The sequence below is a fragment of the Lampris incognitus genome, chromosome 9, assembly GCF_029633865.1.
Source record: "Lampris incognitus isolate fLamInc1 chromosome 9, fLamInc1.hap2, whole genome shotgun sequence".
NCBI lineage: Eukaryota > Metazoa > Chordata > Actinopteri > Lampriformes > Lampridae > Lampris > Lampris incognitus.
Window position 1 is genome coordinate 35759038 of NC_079219.1, and position 26154 is coordinate 35785191.

Here is a 26154-nt window from a genome sequence, read left to right on the forward strand (position 1 = left end):
ACGACAAGAGCCCGGAAGATGCCTTGCAGCCTCCACCAGAAGATGCCTTGCAGCCTCCTCCAGGGGAAGCTGTGCAGCCTGCCAGAGAAAAAGCATATCCTTTGAGAAATAGAAAACCTACACCAGTGTTTACTTATCACAGACTAGGGCAGCCTAGTGTGTCTGGTAGATAAGCAAATCAGACAAGTCAGTATAAATAAATAAATGAAAGAAAAAAAAAAGAAAAAAAAACAAAAACAAAAAAACTTTTGACATGTTACAATTGTTATAGCTATGTGATTTTAGTTGTCCTGTGATCACCAGACATAGAGTTACTGTAGCATTGGTGTTTTAGAACACACCTGTTACCACCAGGGATATTACTATTACAAAGTTATTTGCTTTTAGTCAGATACTATAGCTCCCCGGCCTCAAGACGGACGAAGCAGTGGATTCAAGTGCACATTATTTACTGCAAACATATACCATTAATAGGAGATGTGTGTTATATGTTATGACTGATTACAGTACAGTATCCAGATTGACTCCTGCTTAGTAATAACCTATCTTTTCAATGAAAAGTTATGCATGTGGACTGGTAGATTTGTTATGTCGGGACGCCATTATCTTTTTGAGGGGAGAGTGTGGGGTACTTGGGATTTAGTAGCCCCCCATCTATTTTTTATTTTATATACTTACCTTCATTGACCACTCACTACTAGTAAAGAGGAGAATTGTCTGCTGTGTTGTTGTGATAGCCGGTTCTCGCCACAGGAGGGCACTGCAGGTTAATTGCTTCTAGCCTGTGTGACGTAGTGCTGGCTCTCGCGGTGCACTCTGGGACATTCGGGTAGAGTCGTAAGATGAGTGTTGCCGTTCGTATAGTGAGCCATGCTCTGAAAACGTGTCCTCTGTAATGTCTATTTGACAGGTAAGCAGACTAGTTAGACATATGGAATTAGGATGGTGATTAAATATGATGTGTAGGTGGGATATGGATGCCTATTAGAAATACCCACGAAGGGACTTTCATATTTATTTTGATAACGTCATATCACTGGCTAACGTTAGCTAGATTGCTAGCGAGTTGCTAACGTTAGCATAGCCATAGCTCCCGCGGTCTGAACCCATTGTTCTGTAGCTTGGCTTTGACATTGTCTGTATGTGTGATTAGTCTCCCTTTACTATGTTTAGTGTCTCCACACTGTGTAAATATGAAGGTAGGCCTATGTGTGTTGCTATTTTGATCCCCCCCATGTTCCGTAACGTTATATACTGTTTAGCTTTGCTAGCGGTAGGCTAGACTAATGTGAATTTATGGAAGAATATATTTGGTGCTCTTATTGTGTATAAATTGGAGATGAGTGTTGCCGTTCGTATAGTGAGCCATGCTCTGAAAACGTGTCCTCTGTAATGTCTATTTGACAGATGGAGTAAAACAACAAAAACACCAGCCCTTGTAAGTGTCATTCTTATCAAGTGTGCTACATATATCGGTGTAGTGTTCGGGGACTCGTCGTTCTCCAGCGACCCCTCTGGCCCATCCGGGCGCCTGCAGCCAAGCAACCGAAAGCATTCTCCCTACGTCTGCTTCGCGGCCTGAAGGTAATATAATGCAATCCATACGAGGCTTCAGTGTGTAAAATAACGAGAGCAGCCGACACGAGTTTGAAGGAAGTTGGTGTTACGACTATCTCCTTCCCGTGGAAACGTGAGCCAGGGGAGTTATTCGACAAGAGTTCCGGCCATATGCCATTGGGTTAATCGGGTGGGATAAGGGGAAAAACTAGAAATAAATTTATAAAAAAAAATCGGACACAGTCCTGTGACTCTCCTAGTTTGTTAGTTTGAAGTGGAAAAAAGACGAGACATCGCCAACGTTTGGCATAATAATGGCATAGCAAATTAGTTGCAAAGACTTGGAAAATAATGTAATTTTCTGGTTGACTAGTTAAAGCAGTAAGCATACTGAAATAATTTAGCACTCCCTCCACTCCTGTAAAAATTGTGTGGAAAATCAATGAAAGCAATACATCTTTCAATGAATATTGTAAATAACATCTTTTTTTCTTTGCAGAAAGTGAATTCTATTTGTTTGGCAGTGATAGGGGATTTTTATTTTTTGGCCTATTGTTGAAGTATTCCCCTCTGGGCCATAGATGCATATGAGATCATCTTGTTTCTCAACATTAGCTATCAACAACAGCTGACTCCCTTCCTCTATTATGTCCCCTCCCTGGCTGTAAGATACCAGGGTACATAAACAACTGAGATGTATGAAAACACGATGGCTGTGTGTGCTCCAGTATAATTTCTCTGAACAGCGACTCATTTCCCTCCCTCTTTCCGCTCGAAGCAGCATCGCTGGAAATCAGTTGCTTTGGCGCAGCTCCACTAACAGACAGGAAGACTGTGTTGAACTTAATGTCAGTGTCTTGGCTGCCGTGCCTGCTGTCCTCTTCTGCTGCAGACCTTCAAACTGCAATCAAGACAGTCAACGTGCTTCTGAGTTTTTTATCTTTTTTTTTTAGATAATCTATTGATCCCCGTGGGGAAATTACGGTCTGCATTTAACCCATCCTAACTGTGCAGTTAGGAGCAGTGGGCAGCCGCCATGCTGTACCCGGGCGGGGACCAACTCCAGTTCGTCTTGCCATGCCTCGGTCAGGGGCACAGACAGGAGTGTAGCGAATTCGGGGGGCAGCTCGGGACGCCGCATCCCGGGCGCCGTATCCGGGACGCGAACCCGTGGCTCCCACACCGCAAGCAACTACGTTAACCAGTCGATTAAAGGGTCCGACCCGTCAGCCAAGGGCCAACGTGTCTACCTATCCATGCACGTTACACTACCCCCCTCCGTCTGGGAGCGCGTCCGCGCACATCCCACTTCTGACACCAATGTGGCGAATTCAGGGGACAGTCCGGGACCCGTCGCCACGTTTCCCGCGCCCACCGCGGGCGGGGATTCGGCGCTGGGCTCTTCCTTCTTCGCTCGCTGCTACTGGGGGAATCGTCGTTAGTTTTTTTTTTCCTCCGCTTAGTAATATGCTTAAATTCAGCGGGCTGTCTCGTCTGATCTGATCTGAGGGAGACACCTTTAGTCGAGCGGTCAGCGATGTCTCCCGCAGTGCGGGAGATACGGGTTCGCCTCCCGGCTGCGGCAGTTCCTGTGGTTGCCCCCCGAATTCGCTACATTGGTGTCAGAAGTGGGATGGTGAGACCGTAATGCTACGTTCAGACCAAAGGCGGCGCGAATTTTTTGGGCGGCGCGAATGCATGCAAAGTCAATGGGAGGAGGCGAATGGGCGGAATAATTCGCGGCGAAATTACGGGCGGCGCGAATTGGGCGAATCTAGCGACGAACGCGCCTTCGCGGGAGTTCAAAAATGTCCAACTCGGGCGAATATTTCGCCAGGCGATAGCCAATCACCTTCAAGTAGGGTTAGAACCCGCCTTCATGTTGGGAAAGAATACACGCCCCCTACCCAGAATTCTTTTCGGACGCCGTCCAAACGCAACTCCTGAACGAGCCGGTGAAATTCGCCAAGCTGGGGACGTCTCCGGTTTATGCTATGAACCCAAACAGAACGCTGACGCCGGTTTCGGCGGCGCAAGTTGATATAAAGCAGAGCCACCGCAACTGATCTCTGTCGCTCATCCATGATGATCACAAGTGTAGCCCGTGGAATTAGATACCACACAGGACACAATTACTTCCGGGGTTCTTGTAGCTTTAATTTTATTGTTTGAACCTTCGAATGCAGATCGTTTTACTGAGTGCATAAATTCCTGTGTCTTTCGAGCAAACAGCTCATAAATGTTCACAGATGTGGCAAGTTTAACAGAAAAGATTTTAAAAGGAAAATAAATACAACATACAACATACGGTGCAAAATACGGCAGTGGACTATGTATGTTAAACAGGGTTTAACAAAGACATGTGGAACTTCCTGAAGATCGCACAACTTCACACTCTGTCAGTTACCTTTAAACAGAATTAAAATGCATATAAAACCTTTACATCCCAAATACAATGGCATGGTGTGGCTTTATTCACGCCAACATTACCTTGTCATGCCTGCAATGGCGAACAGTGGTCGACGGCTCGCGCCCAAAATCACCGAACATCAACTTCAGTAGCGTCTAAATCAAACCATCTTGTCAAATTACCGACATACAATATTGTTTGGAATAATGTTACAGGTATATTTCACAAGATATTTACCCTTACTTACTGCGGAGTCAGAGCACCGTCACACCGCAATCTTCAGGTGCTCCACACAAGAAAAAAAAGAAAGAATACCCAAGATGCACTTGGATAACTTGCACGGAGTTACAATAAAAGTCCGCAACACTGCCACTTACTGGTCAAAACATGCAATGACAACCAAAACTATAAAAATACACTCACAATCTGCTTCACAATTTAACTACATCAAATGACATTTTACATGGCTTGACAGTGTAACAATTACATATATTAACAGTTAAACTATACTAAATTTAAGTGGGAAATCATTTAACATATTTAACAGATTTACCACCCGGCTACATACTCCCCTGCAAATATAGTCAACGTCCTCGGTGACTACGAAACATGAACTGACTCAAATACTCCCTGCAAGGCCTTTTCAAAGAGAGCAGCACCCAGGCTTGTCAAAACCTTAGAGACCATGTCTGTGCTGACTGAGACTGCATTACAGGCTGACTTTGGCAGATGAAATGGGTTTGAATGAGATCCAGCCATTTCCCGCTTGCTTTTCCTAATGGCAGGTTTAGGTGCATAGGTTCTACGTCCTGCTCCACCAGCATCATCTGTTAGTGCGGGCCTGTCCCTGTTTTCAATAATGGGCAAGTCACTGTTGCTAACGTCTGGATGCACATCATTAACACATTCTGTTTCTGTGCCACAATTTCTCATATCTGAATAACCTTCCTCAGGTCCTTCACCGTCACTCTCATCTGTGGGTGCTGTCACATGTAAACTAACACTTTCTGCTGCAAGAGGCAGGTTAGGTACTTGCACAAGCTGGCGAGGGATGACTTCCTCAACAATAACAAAATCAGCCTCAGGTGACTCAGGCTCATCCTCAGCTACAGGCTGTGTAGTGGTCTGTAACCTAGTTCTAGTTCTTGGTTTGGGAACTGGTTTCGCACAAGGTCGCAACTCTGACCTATGAACTCTTTTAATGGGACCTCCCTCAAAAGGTTCAACAGTGTGTGTGGTACCCTGGATGTCAACTACCTTGTAGACTGTTGAGGTCCATGTGTCCTGAATCTTATGTCTACCTGGGGGTCTGTGACGTAGGAAAACCAACTGACCAATGTCCACAGGAGGACAATAAACCTTCTCATTTTGCAGTGAGATCCTCTCAGCTGCCTTCTGCTCCGAGTACTCTCTGGCTCTCTCATGTGCCTGTCGGAGTCTCTCCTGATGAACAGACAACCAATCCTGTTTCCTGTCTGACACACACTCACGCCCTAATAAAGCATCTACTGGGAGATGTGGCTGTACCCCGAAAAGCAAATTATAAGGCGAGTACCCTGTGGTGGAATGAGGAGTGACATTATAGGCATATACTACTTCAGACAGATGCTCTGGCCAACGCTTTTTTTCTCTGGTGGGAGTGTCCTTAACAAGTCATGGAGTGTGCGATTGTATCTTTCACACTGACCGTTTCCCTGTGGCCTGTAGGGAGTTGTCCGTGTCTTTTTAACCCCATAGAGTTTGCACAGCTCTGCTATAATTTCACTCTCGAAATTTCGACCTTGGTCTGAGTGCAGTCTCTCTGGGACCCCATATTTCATGAACCACTCCCTGAGCAAAACTTTAGCTGTAGTGTCAGCCTTCTGGTCTTTGGTAGCATACGCTTGTGTGAACTTTGTAAACACATCGGTCACAACAAGGACATTTTCACGGCCATCTGAAGCTGCCTCCAACACTGTAAAATCAACAGCCACCACTTCTAGAGGTCGGGAGGCCAGGAATGCCTGAACTGGAGCATGGATTTTTGGCTGAGGCATCTTGGTCAAAATGCACCGCTCGCAGTTTTTAACCCAGCTTTCAACATCCTCGCATAGCCCTACCCAAAAACACCTCCCTCTTAGCAAGTTTACAGTGCGCTCTATGCCCTGATGTCCCATGTTGTTATGTACATTTTCTAGAACTTGGTCCCTCAAACAACTAGGCACAGGTAACTGCCACACTTCTCCATGACGTGGGTCTGTGATAACCCTGTACAACAACCCTTCTCGTTGTTGTATGCATCTCCATTGTTTCAACAATCTTTTCACTTGACTAGACAGGGCTGCTCTCTCTCTGGGACATGGCCTCCTCCCCCGATCCCAAAATGCCCTAAACTCTTTTAGGGTGGGGTCACCAGCCTGAAAACCTACCAGCTCCTCTCTGGTGTAACCTGGCAGTGTGGGGGTGTTGCCCTGTTTAGTACCTGTCTCACCAGACCTCGACTCCCCAGCACGGATCTGTCTCACTTTGTAACACTCCAGACCTCTAGAGACAAGACCAGGATCCAGAACTGTTCCTCGCTCAATCAGGTTACACACAGTGATACAGTCGTCAAAATCCGAGTCAGGGTCTGTTTCAGGCTCCCCTGCAAACTCCTGCCTAGAGAGAGCATCTGCGGCGGCATTACTGCAACCAGGACAGTACTTAACCTCGAAATCAAAAACAGACAGTTGCGCTACCCACCTCTGCTCTATAGCACCTAACTTGGCTGTCTTGAGGTGGCAGAGGGGATTGTTATCAGTCAGGACAACAAACTTTGAACCAAGCAAGTAACCCCTGAATTTTTCAGCAACTGCCCATTTTAAGGCAAGCAACTCCAACTTCATGCTACTATAATTTCGGTCATTCTTCTCAGCCTGGCATAGTCTGCGGCTAGCATATGCTAGGACACGTCTGGTGTCCCCTTGCTGCTGACACAATACAGCGCCTAATCCATGCTGACTAGCATCTGTCTCAACTACAAATGGTTGTGTGAAATCGGCAAAACCCAAAATGGGAGCAGAGGTAAGTTTTTCCTTTAACTGCTCAAAGGAAGAGTCACACTCTGGTGTCCACATATTACAAAACTGGTGACCTACTTTCCCTGTTTTTTTCACACCTGAACATTTGTTGACTAGGTCATGCAGTGGCCCGGCAATCTGTGAGAAGCCTCGAATGAATCTCCTGTAGTAACTACAGAAACCCAAGAACGACTGCAGCTCTTTGGCAGTGGTTGGGACCTTCCAGTTCTTAACAGCAGAGACCTTGGAGGGGTCAGTTCCAATACCTTCTGCTGACACCTGATGACCCAAAAACTTTACTGACTGTTGTAGAAAAGCACACTTCTGCAACTTCACCTTAAGGCCCGTCTCTGCCAGTCTCTTAAACACAGTCTCAAGTCTCTCCAAATGCTGCTCAAATGTCTCTGAAAAAACCAAGATGTCATCTAGGTAGACCAGGAGTATCTGAAAAATGAGATCATTCATAGTAACTTGCATAAGTCTCTGAAATGTAGCTGGACCGTTACAAACACCAAAAGGCATTCTCACGTACTCATACAGACCAAACGGTGTAATAAATGCAGTCTTAGTCCGATCTCTCTCATGCATAGCTACCTGGTGGTATCCGCTCGCCAGATCTATGGTCGAAAAGAACTTTGCCCCTCTCAGCGCATCAAAACTCTCATCAATTCTCGGGAGCGGGAATGCATCACGTCTTGTCTTTGAGTTGAGTTTCCTGTAATCGACACATAGTCTCAGACTACCATCTGCCTTTCTCACTAGTACTATGGGCGAAGCATAAGCACTAGAGCTTTCTTGAATGACCCCTTTTTTAAGCAGCTTGCCAATATGTTCCCTGACTTCACTGTACTGTGTGGGTGGGATTCGTCTGTATGGCTGTGTTACAGGTATGTCATCTGTCAGATGGATCTCATGTTGTACTTTGTCAGTGTGGCCTAGATCTTCATCTTCTGTTGCAAACACAAAAGAGTACTTCTCCAGTAATAAAGTCAGCTGTGCTTGCTGTTCTGGGCTACCACAAAAATTGAGCTTGCCGAGAATTTCCTGCACATCTGTCGGTGTTTCGGGGTGTTCACTGATACTCACTTGTTCAGTGTCTGCTGAGATTCTCTGGAACTGTACCTCACAAAGCTCATCACTTTTCACACAGTCTACCTGAGTCAAAACCCCTAGCCTAGTCCGTGGCCCTAGCCAGATATCTTCATCAGACATGTTCATGACTCGGACTGGAAAAATGTGATTGCCCGATGAAACCAAAGTAGGCACAACAACCAAACCTCCAGGAACGGGGACACCCACAGACTCCAGCAACAAAAAAGAACCATCCTCACTCACGGTCCTGAGTCCCCTAGCCATAACTGTAGCAGCAGATGAAGCAGGTATATGGACTACATCCTTACCAGCTACCCTAGCGAAAGGGAGTCTGTCTGTTGCATGTACTGCATGAAGATGATTAAAAGCCTCTCTCCAGTTTGAGTCAAACCTCTCCTGCAGTGTGGTGTCAAACTCAGTGTGTACTAGCTCTCTGCATTTTTTGACAATGTTCATCCCTATTAGACCTGGAACAGAGGAAGAGTGTTCAGAATCTTTAACTATCAGAAAACCTCGCTCTGGGATAGTCAGACCCATGGCTTCTACATCAAGCTCCACATAGCCCATATAGGGTATGTCTAATCCATTAGCTGCAGTGATCTTTAACCACTCAAATGCCGGGTGAATGTCTTCGCCTTTCACTGACAGGTGTTCCTTGAAAAAACTCTCAGAAATTGTACTGACCTGGCTACCAGTGTCAAGTAAGCAGGACACTGTAACACCTCGTAGTTTCACCTCAACAGTTTTACATTCTCCGACTGCACTCTCTTAAGATCCTGCTTCTGTCTGGAGTCTCTTTTGGTGAGCCAGCTTCCTCCCCTCGAGTTGTGTGGCTCATGACAACTGAGGGTGCGAGTTTTCCTGCACTACATAAGAACTAGGTGTTGCGTCCCCTTGACCCCCTCTGGCCTGTGAGCATTTTCTTGCAATGTGACCTATGCCTCTACACTTGAAACAGATAGGCTGACCATCTGGTGTGAACTTTGGCTGGGGTCGAGGTCGTGGCTTGGGCTCTAGGAATGTCTGTTGAGTGCTGCGCTTACTCAGTTCACCTACAGCAAAGGCTAGATCAGCAAGTGTTTTGCCTAACTCTGCTAGCTGTTTTTCCTGATGGGCTACTGCTCTCCGAACATCATTTAATGCAGTACCTTGGTCATTGTTTGTTTTAATAATAGAGCACTGGGTTTCTGGAACCTCTGATGTAACTTGGTTGCTCTTTATGACCCTGGGACGATGAGACCTGCTGTCCTCCATCTCCCACAGGAGGGCCTCGTTCCTCACATCTAGAAGACTGCTCTCTGGTTTGTCCCTAACCATTTTCCTGAGTTCACGCCTGAGTGCTGCTTCTCTTAAACCCTCAATAAACCGGTCTCTGAGCACAGTTTTCTCATTAGGTATTACATCTGTGGACTGTTTCACTACAGAGCTCAAAATCTGGGATAGTGCATGGGAGTAGTCACGGAGGTCTTCTCCATCAGTGTGGTTACGGTTGTAAAAGGTCTGCAAAAGCTGTGTGGAACTGCGCTTTTCCCCAAATGCATTGCTCAGGTAAGTATAAATCACTGGGCCCCACTGACTGACCCCTCATGCATAGTCGCACCTCTTCCAATGCAGGGCCACGCAATAGAGATAGTATATAGTCACATTGTTCTTCTGTTGTTTGCTCTCTGTATCTTAAAACCCTTTCAACCTCTTCAATAAACTCTTCGACAGATCTCCTGTCTGTACCACACTCCCCACTAAATGCTTGGATCTGGCGTTCTCTTGGAACGCAGATGTATGAACGTGTGGGTGCACTGTTATCACTTGCTCTCTGGGCCCTTGCTTCACCATTTAACCTGGTGAGCTCATCTCGCAGTCTGGCGAGCTCTTGCATGGTGGTCTGCATTTCTTTTGTAGCACCTTCACCTATACCCGTTATGCCACCTGAGGTGTGGCCATTATTACGTGAACTCCCTTCATCACCAGAATCACTAGACATAATGATATATTAATCTTTACTCAGTCCAGTATAAATGAGGATATTTAGTTCAAAACCTGGTTCAAGGATACTACAAGGACAGTCTTTAACTTGGAGCCTTGCTGAATCTTGGTCTTTGTAGCTGAAGTTAGCGCTGGAGTCCTCTGCGCTGGTACGGCTGAGTCGTGTGACACAGGAAGCACCAGAACCTCGTAGAGCCCCTCACGTCGTCTCTGGTCACCACCTCCACAGCAGGATGGCTTCAGACTCAACACCAACGGACGTCACCAGCAATCTTCACCACTGCCGTATTTTTTTTTAAGTAAAAATAAGCCACTCTGTTGCCAATTTAAAAAAAATGTTTTAGCTACACCCCACTCCTGGTACCAAAATTATGTAGCCCGTGGAATTAGATACCACACAGGACACAATTACTTCCGGGGTTCTTGTAGCTTTAATTTTATTGTTTGAACCTTCGAATGCAGATCGTTTTACTGAGTGCATAAATTCCTGTGTCTTTCGAGCAAACAGCTCATAAATGTTCACAGATGTGGCAAGTTTAACAGAAAAGATTTTAAAAGGAAAATAAATACAACATACAACATACGGTGCAAAATACGGCAGTGGACTATGTATGTTAAACAGGGTTTAACAAAGACATGTGGAACTTCCTGAAGATCGCACAACTTCACACTCTGTCAGTTACCTTTAAACAGAATTAAAATGCATATAAAATCTTTACATCCCAAATACAATGGCATGGTGTGGCTTTATTCACGCCAACATTACCTTGTCATGCCTGCAATGGCGAACAGTGGTCGACGGCTCGCGCCCAAAATCACCGAACATCAACTCCAGTAGCGTCTAAATCAAACCATCTTGTCAAATTACCGACATACAATATTGTTTGGAATAATGTTACAGGTATATTTCACAAGATATTTACCCTTACTTACCGCGGAGTCAGAGCACCGTCACACCGCAATCTTCAGGCGCTCCACACAAGAAAAAAAAGAAAGAATACCCAAGATGCACTTGGATAACTTGCACGGAGTTACAATAAAAGTCCGCAACACTGCCACTTACTGGTCAAAACATGCAATGACAACCAAAACTATAAAAATACACTCACAATCTGCGTCACAATTTAACTACATCAAATGACATTTTACATGGCTTGACAGTGTAACAATTACATATATTAACAGTTAAACTATACTAAATTTAAGTGGAAAATCATTTAACATATTTAACAGATTTACCACCCGGCTACATAAGTAAACACAAACTGCTCGTGTGTGGTATTTGTTGTGTGCGGTCTAGCAAACTTGGTAGCAGCGTTGGTGTAACTAGACTGCTTGTTGTGACGTCAACACAGCGAATTCGCGTTCTGTTCGAACACACCTGGCGGAGCTGGCGGCCAAACACGGGCGAACAAAGCGGCGCGAACTCTCTCGCCGCCTTTGGTCTGAACGTAGCATAAGGCCATCGGAAGCGTATGCGCCCAGAGGCGTGAGGGAGCTGATATGCTTAAGCGCGTGGACGCGCTTCCCAAAGGAGGGAGGAAGCGTAACGTGCATGAATAAGTGGACACCTTGTCTAACGGGTCCGACCCTTTAGTCGATCGGTTAGCGGTGTCTCCCGCGGTGCGGGAGGTACGGGTTCGCGTCCCGGCTGCGGCAGTTCCTGTGGCGGCCCTCCCCCCCAATTTGCTACGGGAGTATTAACCCTAACATGCATGTCTTTTTGATGGTGGGGGAAACCCGGAGAAAACCCACCACAGACACGGGGAGAACATGCAAACTCCACACAGTGGACGACCTGGGACGACCCACCAAGGTTGGACAACCCCGGGGTTCGAACCCAGCACCTTCTTGCTGTGAGGTGACCGCGCTAACCACAGGGCCACCGTGTGGCCACTGAGTTGCAGTATTGTGTGCAGACGTAATATGGCAAGAAAAAGAGGAGGAATAGCAAATGAAAGAGAACAAGAGATAGAAAGTCTCTTGTTCTCTTTCTCTCACTATTCCTCCACTTCTTGGGAGATAGAGCGAGATAAAGGGACGAACCATGAATCACAGCCAACCCCCACTTGTTGCAGTAACGGTCCTTAAGGTTTTTTGAAGCACTAGTCATCCTCTTACCAATCTATATATATAGTCTGTGTGTGCACACGTGCGTGCGCGTGTGCACATGTGTGCGTATGTGCATAGCATGACACATCCCTCTCCACTCCCCCTCACTCTAATGACTCTCCTCAGTGACTGGGGTAAGAGCTCTTACATAAGCTAATGGAGGTTTAGCATGTTGTGAAATATTGACGGCAGCCAAATGAGAAGTCTTCAGTCGTCCTGTGGGGTCTCCCCTGAAGTGAAGGCTGGCATACAGTCAGTCTGTCACTGAGATTAAAGGCCTCGCAGCCCCACTGTTGGCACCATAACTCAAAACGTGATTATCCGCCTGGCGATAATAAAATATGAAAATGAAAATAAGCGTCATTAATTGTGTTTAAATCAACAGATCTTTAATTTGTAATAAAACAATCGGAATTAAAAGCTAATGAGATGAACAGCCAAGGTTTTTTAAAAACAAAGTTAGAAAATACAGCAGTAGAAATACTATATTAAAAGAGAGCGATTAGTAAAATATTAATGTAGCGAAACACGGGGTAATTGGCAATGCATGAAATTCCCTCTTGCATCTGGCAAAAAAAAGAAAAGAAAAAAGAAATAAATCAAATCACATAATGACGCTGTACACTGTAAGTGTTCTGACAGGAAAGCCTCCAGAATGATGGACGGACTGGAAACATGCCAGTAAGATGTGGGTTGTGTTGCAGCCTTTCCACAAGTACTTCACATTGATGTGTGTATTTTCCTCAGTCTGGATCGGCTCTGCTGACCACCGGGGAATCATGCAGCTTGTGCGTGTGGTAAATTATACTTGTAGAGTTTGATATTTACAGAGTTTAACAGAGGATGGAGAAGATGAAGGGTAAGGTAACATAACAACTGTTCTCTTGCTTTAGTTATTTATCCTTTCTTTTTTTTGGGGTCGGCGATTTTTTCCCCTTTTTCTCCCCAATTGCCAATGACCTCACTCTTCCCTCTGCTCCACCCCCTCTGCTGATCCGCGGAGGGCTGCAGACTACTACATGCCTCCTCTGATACATGTGGAGTCGCCAGCCGCTTCTTTTCACCCGACAGTGAGGAGTTTCGCCAGGGGGACGTGGCGCGTGGGAGGATCACGCCATTTCCCCCCAGTTCCCCCCCGACGGACCGACCAGAGGAGGCGCTAGTGCAGCGACCAGGACACATACCCATATCCGGCTTCCCACCCACAGACACGGCCGATTGTGTCTGTAGGGACGCCCGACCAAGCCGGAGGTAACACGGGGATTCGTTGGTAGGCAATGGAATAGACCGCCACGCTACCCGGACGCCCTGATCTTTTCTAATGAATAAGTGATTTAAAAAAAAACTTGTAAAATAAATAACTGTCACAGCCATCACTAAGCTGCAGGATAGTCCAGTTTTTATCATGTTCTTTGAAAAATAGACATGTGTAGACACTCATATACATTTGACCTCTTTTCCCGTCTCCAAAGGTGTGTTCATCATCTGTTCCCGGTACATCGTATGATGCCTATAGGAGGAGGCCTTGACGGCCTAATCAGAGGAAGTGGTGTCCTTCTCCTCTAGGGTTGGACTTGCGACAGAACAGAAATGTGAGCGTTTTATTTATCGTAATTATTCTTATTTGCTGTTTATGCAAACCTCGGGTGGGTTTCGTCCTTCACAGACAGCCAGGACAAGACGAGTATGCACGCCATTCCCTGCATCCTCTACAAACGCTGTCCAGGAGGTTTCAACGAAGGATGTCGCAAATAAAGAGGAATCGTTGGTTCGTGTAGTCCACAAGTCACACGACCCTTCATCGTCCCCACTTCCGCCTCGCCATTAAGAAAGGACATCTTCTCTAACCTGTCCTGAAAAGCCAGCGGGAAACATCTGTCTCCGTACATGGCTAACGGCTGGAGCTAACGGAGATGTTTGTTTGGACGACGTCCTCCACAGTGTCCAGAGGTGAGCACCACCCTCGGAGAAGACAACAACGCCTAGCTTTTTTTTTTTACCCCAGGTCGAGACCTTGCGGTGCGGCACGACAGCTCCAACAAACAGCCTTTAATCACATTTAAAACTGAGGGGCACAACGTCTTTATTACATTTTTTGATACTATGAATAAAAAAACAAAGTCAGTATTTACAACATGGCACTACAAGTCAACACATTCATTGATCACCAACTGACCATAGTGACTACATTTGATAGATAGCTACGTTTTCGTTCAGAGCAACTTCTATATCGCTTCGGTATGTGTCCTTACATGTTCGCGGCTTAGGAGCGCATTAGTATGCTGTTGTTTCTTTTTCTATTTGTACAGATTTTACGAGTAATTTTGTGATCCATAGTTGCAGCGCCGTGTTTGTGTTGTATCTGAGACCGTATGCGTTCAAATGACGTCACAGCAAAACGTGACTCAAGAGAGGGGGGCAGAAGTCTAAGAAGGAGAACGACGTCAGATGATCACGTATGATCATCTGACGTCATTCTTCTGTGCATGTCACCTGCACGGCAGGTCGGAAGTTCAGAAGTTTTATATGTTTGCTGGACCGCTGCAACACTGTTGTTAGATCTGAATTGTGTGAAGAGTCTTGCAGCATAACTGCGTTTTTTTTTTTTTTTTTTATTCCCACCCCTTTTTTTTCTCCCCAGTGGTAACCGGCCAATTTACCCCACTCTTCTGACCAAGCCGGAGGTAACATGAGGATTCGAACCGGCGATCCCCGTGTTGGTAGGCAACGGAATAGACCGCTACGCCACCCGGACGCCCTTAAAGACAGGTTTGATGCAGGGGCGTGTGACTTTATGATGGCTAACTAGCTTACTATCACCATTGCTCGAAGTGCAGCATACACTGGTGTGTCTTGTAACTCAAAAAAAAAAAGCAAATGAGTGCAATTTCAAAAGACAAAACAAACCGACAGTCATTTCTGATCAACATTGCCCCAAAAAAGTTCTGGGTGATGGAGAGGGGGTGCCCATCCCGGCATATTTCGGGGGCGAGGGTGAAGAGGCAGCTTGCTGAAGTCTGTAATTTGTTGGCAAGCCAAACACACTCACACTCTCATACGTATACATGTTAGGGTTAGGGTGTTCAGTTCACCTATTAAAAAAAAAAAAAAACAGGCATGTGGGCTGTGGGAGCAAACCAGACCACAGGAGGAAGCCTACATGAACCAACGGAGAACATCTAAACTTCACACATGAGGAGCCCAGGAACCTGGTGTAGTAATGCAGCAGTACTAACCACATAGACATTGTCCTGCCACAATGCTGTCAAAAATATATCCAAAAAACAGTAAACATGGTACACGTTTACACTAAACACAAACAGCTGGCACACTAAACATCTGTATAGATTCCTCTCATCGGAGTGGCCTACTTGTTTCCAGACCTGCATGGAGCCAAACATGGTAGACTAAAGTCACATTGTCCTTGCAACTTACAGCTGATTAAAAGTGCGCCAAGATGTGTTCGCTTAGTTAATAAATATAAAGAAAGAAAACGAAAATGTCGCCTTTAGATGTATTCTCTTATCCAAGTCCCCACACCCTATGTAAGCTAATGCTTTACTGACACATGCAACATGGTTGCAGGACATGGCGAACTGACGAGCACTTACACCAGCGCATACAGATGTGCACAACGTGCCCTAATGTACATTGTATGTGTGTTGTTTCGTCAAGTGCTTTTCTAAACACAGTTAATGCTATTATGATATTAACAGCACCTGCGGTTTCAGACGGTGAGAAAGCGGTGACAGACGCTGCAGTAAAGACTGGAATAGCTGCTGTGATTTCATTGCGGACGTGAATGCGCCTCATCATCCCCGTTATGTAACCTCCGCTTCACTCCCCGTTTTGTCTCTCGCCACCTACTTGGATCCAGGCCCCCTTACCGTGTCTCCGGGTAGGACAGCGCTGAAACCAGCTGCTGAAAATAGCAGCTAATTACATTTGAGAGAAGAAAAAAAAAAGGTTTGGATGGATGGGTGGTTCTTGTCATCCATATCCGCATGAATTACCCATGTAATGTATGAGAGAATGAGTGATGGAGAACAGAGAGACGAAAAGAGAGGTTGCGCGTGCATGTGTGTGCTTGTGCGCACGCGTGTGTAATAGTGCGTGTGTGTGTCTGTGTGTGTGTGTGTTTGTGTGATTTCATTTGACGGTTTGTGTAGTTTGATCTATCCATGCTGTTCTGTAATCCACGACACGTTTACTGATTATAGAATCTGTAAAGATGAAAGGGAATACTATATTTGCTTTATAACCATTTATGATTAATCTCTTCCATTTAAATAAAGCTGCTTAGTTTAGAAATACTGAATTACAGAACCCAGCCACTGAGGAGGCACAAGCCAGTGCATTCTTAGTGCCGGGCCCAAGCCCGGACAAATGGGGAGGGTTGCATCAGGAAGGGCATCCGGCGTAACATCTTTGCCAAATCAAATATGCGGATCATAAATAAGATTTCCAAACCGGATCGACCGAGGCCTGGATTACCAATGACCGCCACCGGTACTGTTAACCAGCAGGGTGCCGGTGGAAACTATGCTACTGTTGGGTGAAGGACAAGGCATGTCAAGAAGCAGTGGGAGAGGAGGAAGGGTAGGAGTGTGGAGGTGAGAGTCAGAACTTTGAATGTTGGCACTATGACTGGTAAAGGGAGAGAGCTGGCTGATATGATGGAAAGAAGAAAGGTAGGCATAATGTGTGTGTGCAAGAGACCAGGTGGAAGGGGAGTAAGGCCGGGAGTATCGGAGGTGGGTTCAAACTCTTCTACCATGGTGTGAATGGGAGGAGAAATGGGGTAGGGGTCATTCTGAAGGAAGAGTATGTTAAGAGTGTGCTGGAGGTGAAGAGAGTGTCAGACAGAGTGATGAGTATTAAGCTGGAAATCGAAGGTGTATTGCTGAATGTTATCAGCGCATATGCCCCGCAAGTTGGGTGTGAGATGGAAGAGAAAGAAGAATTCTGGAGTGAGTTGGATGACGTGGTGGAGAGGATACCCAAGGAGGAGAGAGTGGTGATTGGAGCAGACTTCAATGGACATGTTGGTGAAGGAAACAGGTGATGGTTAGGTATGGAGTCAAGGAGAGAAATGTGGAAGGACAGATGGCGGTCGATTTTGCGAAAAGGATGGAAATGGCTGTGGTGAATACATATTTTAAGAAGAGGGAAGAACACAGGGTGACGTACAAGAGTGGAGGAAAGTGCACACAAGTGGACTATATCTTATGTACAAGGCGCCATCTAAAAGGGATTGGAGACTGCAAGGTGGTGACAGGGGAGAACGTAGTTAGGCAGCATCGGATGGTGGTCTGTAGGATGACTTTGGAGACCAAGAAGAGGAAGCGAGTGAAGGCAGAGCCGAAGATCAAATGGTGGAAGTTGAAGAAGGAAGACTGTTGTGTGGCGTTCAGGCAGGAGTTAAGACAGGTGCTGGGTGGTAGTGAAGAGTTAACGGATGGCTGGGCAACCGCTGCAGAAATAGTGAGGGAGACAGCTAGGAAGGTACTTGGTGTGTCATCAGGACAGAGGAAGGAAGACAAGGAGACTTGGTGGTGGACTGAGGAAGTACAGCAAAGTATACAGAGGAAGAGGTTGGCAAAGAAGAAGTGGGATAGTCAGAGAGATGAAGAAAGTAGACAGGAGTACAAGGAGATGCAACGTAATGCGAAGAGAGAGGTGGCAAAGGCAAAGGAAAAGGCGTATGGTGAGTTGTATGACAGGTTAGACACTAAGGAAGGAGAAAAGGACTTGTACCGATTGGCTAGACAGAGGGACCGAGCTGCGAAGGATGTGCAGCAAGTTAGGGCGATCAAGGATAGAGATGGAAATGTGCTGACAAGCGAGGAGAGTGTGCTAAGAAGGTGGAAGGAGTACTTTGAGGTGCTGATGAATGAAGAAAATGAGAGAGAAAGAAGGTTGGATGATGTAGGGATAGTGAATCAGGAAGTGCAGTTGATTAGCAAGGAGGAAGTGAGGGCAGCTATGAAGAGTGGAAAGGCAGTTGGTCCTAATGACATACCTGTGGAGGCATGGAGATGTTTAGGAAAGATGGCAGTGGGGTTTTTAACTAGATTGTTTAACACAATCTTTAAAAGCAAGAGGATAACTGAGGAGTGGAGAAGAAGCATACTGGTACCGATTTTCAAGAACAAGGGCGATGTGCAGAACTGTAGCAACTACAGAGGTATAAAGTTGATCAGCCACAGCATGAAGATATGGGAAAGAGTAATAGAAGCTAGGTTAAGAGGAGAGGTGATGATTAGCGAGCAGCAGTATGGTTTCATGCCACGAAAGAGCACCACAGATGTGATGTTTGCTTTGAAAATGTTGATAGAGAAGTATAGAGAAGGCCAGAAGGAGTTACTACATTGTGTCTTTGTAAATTTAGAGAAAGCATATGACAGGGTGCCGAGAGAGGAGGTGTGGTATTGTATAAGGAAGTCGGGAGTTACAGAAAAGTATGTAGGAGTGGTGCAGGATACGTATGAGGGACGTGTGACAATGGTGACGTGTGTGGTTGGAATGACAGATGGGTTCAAGGTGGAGGTGGGATTACATCAAGGATCGGCTCTGAGCCCTTTCTTGTTTGCAATGGTGATGGACAGGTTGACAGACAAGATCAGGCAGGAGTCTCCGTGGATGATGATGTTCGCGGATGACATTGTGATCTGAAGCAAGAGTAGGGTGCAGGTTGAGGAGAGCCTGGAGAGGTGGAGGTATGCACTGGAGAGAAGAATGAAAGTCAGTAGAAGCAAGACGGAATATATATGCGTGAATGAGAAGGAGGACAGTGGAATGGTCAGGATGCAAGGAGTGGAGGTGATGAAGGCATATGAGTTTAAATACTTGGGGTCAACTGTCCAAAGTAACGGGGAGTGCAGGAGAGAGGTGAAGAAGAGGGGCAGGCAAGTTGGAGTGGGTGGAGAAGAGTGTCAGGAGTGATTTGTTACAGAAGGGTACCAGCAAGAGTTAAAGGGAAGGTTTACAAGATGGTTGTGAGACCAGCTATGTTATATGGTTTGGAGATAGTGGCACTGATGAAAAGACAGGAGGCAGAGCTGGAGGTGGCAGAGTTGAAAATGCTAAGATTTTAATTGGAAGTGACAAAGACGAACAGTATTAGGAATGAATATATTAGAGGGACCGCTCAGGTTGGACGGTTTGGAGAAAAAGCAAGAAAGGCAAGATTGAGATGGCTTGGACGTGTGTGGAGGAGCGATGCTGGGTATGTTGGGAGAAGGATGCTGAATATGCTGCTGCCAGGGTAGAGGAAAAGAGGAAGGCCAAAGAGGAGGTTTATGGACAGACATCCGCTGGCGGATCATCCGTTTCCTCCCTCATCCATACATGTGGAGTCACCAGGCACTTCTTTTCACCTGACAGTGAGGAGTTTCTCGCCAGGGGGACGTAGCGCGTGGGAGGATCACGCTATTCCCCCCAGTGCCCCCCCCCCCTCGATCAGGCGCCCCGACAGACCAGAGGAGACGCTAGTGTAGCGACCAGGACACATACTGACATCGGCTTCCCACCTGCAGACACGACCAATTGTGTCTGCAGGGACGCTCGACCAAGCCGGAGGTAACACGGGGATTCGAACCGGCGATCGCCGTGTTGGTAGGCAATGGAGTAGACCTCCACGCTACCCGGACGTCTTTTCATTTATATCTCCTATGGGGGGAGGGAGTTGTCCGGGTTTTTTTTTTTTTTTTTTTTTGCTACCTAGGTGATGGTATACACAGTAAACTTGAAGAAGAAACGTGAAACAATGGGACTTGGGGTAGCACCCTGCACAGTTAGCGCTGTGTTGCACCATCTGACTGCAGGTCCCTTCACAGAAATCTCAGAACCCAGGTGCACCCCTCGATTCATTGGGGGGGGGGGCTCTGGTTTTCTGTTTTGTTCAAAGCTGCTTTTAATCTACACAGGGAACGCTGGGCTGATCACTGGTGACGTCACACAATGGCGCATCTGCCACGATGAAACCGGCAGCAGCAAATCCTTCTTCAAAACAGAAAGGAAGGTAGAGGAGGGACTGTCACTCCCAGGCTGTATTTTTTGAACATATGACAGTTTGAAACTGCAGAAACGGCACAGCAGCAGCGGTATGTTTCTAATCCATCCTCAGCAGCTGCGATCTCAAAGCGCGTGTGTGTTGGCAGCGCGCGGTGGGGTAGGGGTAGCGTTCGGAGGGCTGGGTTTGTGATTACTGCGCAGCTGCGTGTGCTTCAGTCGGTAGCATCGAACTTCATCTGCCTAAACGGCTCTTTCGCTTTTGCCATAAGTAACAATTTGGTGTTTCACATGATCCAGGAGCAGCTGTTAAAACTCGGATTATGTCAAATCACATTGTAATACTTCCATGATAGCACACACATAGAGCTCATGAACCAGTATTATATATATGTGTATGTGTGTGTGTGTGAGTGAGTGAGTGTGTGTGTGTATATGCGTGTGTGTATATATTCATATATACACATACATACATACATACTTTTTTTCCTGGAAACCATCATTGGTTTTGGTAAGAGTGCTCAACAAATGAGGAACAGAATATTAAGATATATTAATATTAAGGAATATTAATATATATATCATGTATATTAAAGAGGGAAAATAATTGCTCATGTGGGTCCACACACACAAAAATATAGAAAGACACTTACACACACACACACACACACACACACACACACGCACACACATTCTTCCTTCATCTGGGCTGTTGTCAGGTTCCTGATTTTGAGGTCATTGGCTGGATGTTCTGCACTTTGGAAAGAGTGACTGGCACTTTTACTTCTCCCGGTGTTGGTGCTCTTGTTATAGGATTTCCTGTGACAATAGTAACATAGCTTTGTAAACCTTTGCAGCACCAAGCAAATATGAATGCATTCGACAAGTACATGAGTTAAATACACATCTTGTACAGTTGATATCTTGAGCATATGCAGTAAAACAATTTTACATCAACTGTTGAAATTTAATAAGAAATTAAATTATTTCCCAGCTAAAGTGTTGATGTTGTTATAGGTAAAAGGTTTAATCATATACATTAGACATGGAGCTGCAGGAACACTGATTGACGGTGGGAGGGTTACAGCTATACATATAGCTTGGGGTTAGCCTGAGTATACAGCATGTATGCATAACTCAATCTGTTGATTATTTTTTGCACATTTAATGTTCAATAGACATACTCTTTCATATAGTATATCATGTACTGTTTGAATTCTTGGACCAATCACTGTCACATTATTTATATGTGCTAATATGTAGGACAGAGATTTTTGATTCTACACACTTCAAAACTGTAGTCTTCATTTCCCTAGCCTATAGTTTAACCCCTAATTTTTCCCCCTTTATTCTGTCTGAGTATGATCATACAGAGTAAAGTAAAGTAAAGTAAATAACTCACCGACTGTTGCATGCACATCTGCCAACCTCTCCTTAAACTTCTGCTGCAGATAGAGCTCTTCTTTGGAGTAGCTCTTGGCAAAAGCAGACAGCAGGAGTCCGGCGGCCATGGAGGTTCCTCCCACACAGAAGAGCACGGCGCCTGTCAGCTTGCAGACATCCAGGGCACGGTTGAAGCTGACTGCATGGCTGTCAATAAAAAGGAACATTGTTTTCATTTATTTATTTATTTATTTACTGTTTTATTCTTTTAAGCTAAGGGAATATCTTCCAACATCAGTTACAAGAAAACACCTTATCAGCAGCATAGATCCCGTCATAATCTTGGACTGTGCATTCAGTAAGCTAAAATCTGACTTTGAGCCACACTAAAAAGTGTACACAAATAAGCTTTATGTTTGTGAAATAATTGTATTTAGTGATTTTTTTTAAATTTTTTATTATTACTTTGTTAATCCCCGTGGGAAAATTCATGCTCTGCATTTAACCAGAGGGGAACCCTTAGGGACTTCTAGGACTTCAGAGAAGGCCTAATACATCAGCATTTTAAATGCTCTACTTAAAATCTTTCATTTAATAATACGTATCTCTTCTAATTCTAATGTTAGCCCCAGTTTCTATCGTTTGCTTCAGTAATGAAAGGGTTACTGTCCTGAAAGCATGAAAATCGAGTTATCAAATCAGATTTTGTTGTTGTTGTCTCTTAGCAGAGAAAGGGTTAGCTGGCTGGCTCCTCCATTGGTTTGGACTGCTAGAAGTCCTGTGCTTGTGTGTTTATTTAGAAAGTGACAGGTGAATCAGCCAATCATATTCTGCTGTTGTAGTGGGTGGGACAAAAAATATCGCCTTAGGACTTCTAGAAGTCCAGACCTACCCAGCCAAGGGCTCACTCATGAAATAATGATGTGTGGTTGCTGAGGGGTCATTATTTGTGATTGACTGACTCTTTCACATTGGCGATCCAAATCTACTGGTTCACTTAAACCAATCAAACTGCACATCACTAACGTTAATCTGTGTATCAGACGAGTGTGACGAAGTTTATGAAGCATGGCTACAGCAAGAGATGAGAGCGATGTTGTAGCTAGCTTGTTAGCGTCACCCTTCTCAAGATGTGCTTTCGGGGAAAAGCAACAAGTGATTGGAAATGGAAGACCAACTCCCGCTCTTGTCTCGCCTATGCTTCATCACCTCACCTGTCTGGTGTTGACCCTCCCCGTATCCACCCCTTCAGCTGAGCGGTCTTTCTCAGCCCTGAAGCGCATCAAGACACACACCAGAAACACAATGGGACAGGATCGACTGGGACCTTTGGCACTGATGTCCATAGAAAAAGGTCTTCTGATGGAACTCTAATCCAAGGACAAACTGCATCATGCTGCCGTTGCCCACTTCACAAAGAAGGACTGACGGATGGACTTTATATTCAAGTAGACTAATAAGGTAAGCTGCCTAATTTTATTTTACTCCAAATCAAATCTGGCGTATTCATTTTACATATTGTGATGGCACTTCATAGCTGGTTAATACCACACTTTGCTCATGTGACGTTAGGCCTACGATACTCAATGTTATGGCATATGGTTTGGCATATTTTGCATATAATTGTATTGTGACTTTGTTCATGGTATATTCTGTATGTGAAGGTTGATTTTATCGTTATTTCTATTCTTTGCTCATGAATTGCTTTGACTTGGTCTGATCAGTTTGTAAAGAAGAGGTTTTATGATGCTGCATGCTAGCACTGTCCATGGTGATGTTGTGGGCCAGAAGTGGAGGCCATGTCATGTGCATTTTCACTGTTTCCCAAGTATGGAGAGAGACAAAGGTTATTTGATATCCAATGGATTTGATTTTGGTGGATCTTGAGGCACTGAGTTACTGGTGGTGTGTGTGTGTGTGTGTGTGTGTGTGTGTGTGTGAGTGTGTGTGTCAGAGGATTTCATCTGTGGTGCTGTGATGGGTGCACTTTGTGTTAGTGTGTGTTAGAGCTGTGTGTTGGAGCTGTTCACATATTAAAAAAGACCCCAAAAATTTGGCTGATTACAATATCATTGTGCCTTTGAAGGCACACTGCCAGTCCCCTCCGTTTGCTACTAGATTTAAACCATCCTAGCTGTGTAGCTAAGAGCAGTGGGTTGCTGCCTTCATGCTGCGCCCGGGGACCAACTCCAGTTTCTCTTTCCATTGCCTTGCTCAGGGGCACAGACAGGAGTATTAACCCTAACATGCATGTCTAGGGAGAACATGCAAAGTCCACACAAAGGATAACCCCCAAGATTTGGCAACCCTAGGGTTCGAACCCAGGACCTTCTTGCTGTGAGGCAACAGCGTTATCCACTGGGCCACCATGCTGCAACGTGCCATGATTGCTAATACATGTGTGATGTGTGTAAGAAAATTTTTCTTTTTAAAGATGTCAGAAGGTATCTAACGGATAGAAAGACACGTTTTTTATTACTGTATGAAATAGCATGCTCAAATGATAGCTGCACTGCTAACCGAGAACAGATGTGATCAAATATAGAATGATGGCCTGGACATTTTGACTTTCAATGTTGTAATGTTTCAATGTTGCAATTTGATACATTTTATTTAATGTGATTCTTTTTTTTTTAAATGGGATTCAAAACATTGAAACATTGTATACACAATGAAACACAAAAACAATGAAACATTGCAACAAATTGCAACTTGAGGTAAAAGTTAAAAACAAAGATAGTATGATGTACTTTATGACGACAGTTATGGCATCCTTTTGATTCCCTACAGGTCAGATGCTATCGCTGTACCTGTCAACAAAGAGGAGATCATCCTCGCCAAAAGCCTCGATCTTGGCTGGAGTGGTGTAGCCTACCAGGAGGACGATGAAACCTGCAAACAGAATCAGGGTGCCAAACGCGAGACAGACCTGCATGGTAAAAGAAGAGAAGAAGAAAAAAGGAAGAAGGAAAAGGGGGGTAGATTGTGTTGAGCTTTAACATACTTGAGTATATTGTGATTTTGTTTATCTGTTGTTTTTTTTTTATCAATTTGCAATGAGGACAAAGTCAGCCTTAATATACCTACTGTCCTGGAGTCCTGGTTTCGGTCGTGCCTTGCAGATAACGGGACCAACATAATTGCATTTGTGGATGATTTTCAAAATGTGAGAAAAAGCAATAACACGGTTCAAGATCAAGATTTGCCAGAAACGAGCCGAAGACCCAGCCTCACCTTCCAGAGTAAAGAGCTCCACCGGCTAGGCGATCTCTGAATCTGAAAATCTTCATCACGTTCCCAGATAGAGGCTGTGCACTCCTCATAGAACTGTTTTACAAGTGAGAAATATCAATGTTCAACCTGCCATCCATGCAAACATGTAAACCAATTGTGGGTCATAAGGCAAATGACATTTAAAAGACCTTCTTCAGCCTCGGGTATAAAATAGAAGTAAAATCTTCTGGTTAACGCATGTGGTTGTTAAGAGGTTTGTAAATTGGAGTGAAACATTGATCGATAGAAGCAAGTCCTACACTGGTTTTGTTCTTACAGTGGTATGTGTGTGTGTGTGTGTGTGTGTGTGTGTGTGTGTGTGTGTGTGTGTGTGTGTGTGTGTGTGTGTGTGTGTGTGTGTGTGTGTGTGTGTATATGTGTATGTTCACCTGGTGTAGGTAGGAGCGGACTCCATACTGTTGGTAGTTCCCGCCAACCTGGGCTTGCTCAGAATACTCCGACTCATAGATCTCTGAGCAAGAAGTCATCCTTCACATCTGTCTGCCTAAAACACACACACACACACACACACACACACACACACACACACACACACACACACACATGAGCGCTCATTGCTTCTGAGATCAGAGGAAGATGTAGACAGACATGCATGAATATTATCATCTTCAAAATCACCCACACACTGGGTGGGGAATACACTTGTTCAGTCTTTCTTGCTGTCATTCTTATATGTGCACCCCCCCCCCCCCACACGCACACACAATACCTGAGGTTATGAAAGAGCATTCATAATTTAATGCAGCTAGGATAGCTTGAACAGCAGAAGCAAAGTAATCACGTTTCAAATAGCAGGAATCCCCAAACACGGCTCACTACACATTCCCAAGGGTTCATGGCAGGTTTGATTTTATTGATTAGAGTGATTTAGTAGATTTCTATAATATCCTAGTTCTCCTAATTACTGTGTATCTAGACAGATCCGATGTGATATAACACCTTCTCCTGCAAAATATCATTATGACATAACCTATCAGATTACTAGAACTGCCAAATCCTATTTACTCTTTCTCCTTTTGTTTCATCGCACATATATAATTTGTTTAAAAAAAAAACGAACATAAAACACACACACGCGCGTGCACACACACACACACACACACACACACACACATATATATATACGTATATATATATATATATACACTACCGTTCAAAAGTTTGGGATCACCCAAACAATTTCGTGTTTTCCATGAAAAGTCACACTTATTCACCACCATATGTTGTGAAATGAATAGAAAATAGAGTCAAGACATTGACAAGGTTAGAAAT

The 26154-nt window shown here is 44.9% G+C and overlaps 1 protein-coding gene across 1 annotated transcript; it reads right to left on the minus strand.

The window, feature by feature from the left end:
* Positions 1-20920: 20920 nt before the first annotated feature.
* On the minus strand, positions 20921-25349 carry nrsn1 (neurensin 1). Its single transcript, XM_056287103.1, has 5 exons — positions 25251-25349; positions 24823-24915; positions 24399-24517; positions 21608-21795; positions 20921-21024 (listed from the first exon to the last, which is right to left on the minus strand). Exons 1-5 carry the CDS (start codon positions 25347-25349, stop codon positions 20921-20923), a joined length of 603 nt encoding a protein of 200 aa, XP_056143078.1.
* Positions 25350-26154: the final 805 nt, after the last annotated feature.

What these genes read in the sequence shown, in the direction of transcription:
- nrsn1 (XM_056287103.1), bottom strand. Translation starts at nt 25,349, where the DNA reads ATGACTTCTTGCTCAGAGATCTATGAGTCGGAGTATTCTGAGCAAGCC. An exon ending in GATCTCCTCTTTGTTGACAG is followed by an intron (nt 21,796 to 24,398) that starts GTACAGCGATAG and finishes TTTTATTGACAG; the next exon opens with CCATGCAGTCAGCTTCAACC. An exon ending in AGATGTGCATGCAACAGTCG is followed by an intron (nt 21,025 to 21,607) that starts GTGAGTTATTTA and finishes CTATTGTCACAG; the next exon opens with GAAATCCTATAACAAGAGCA.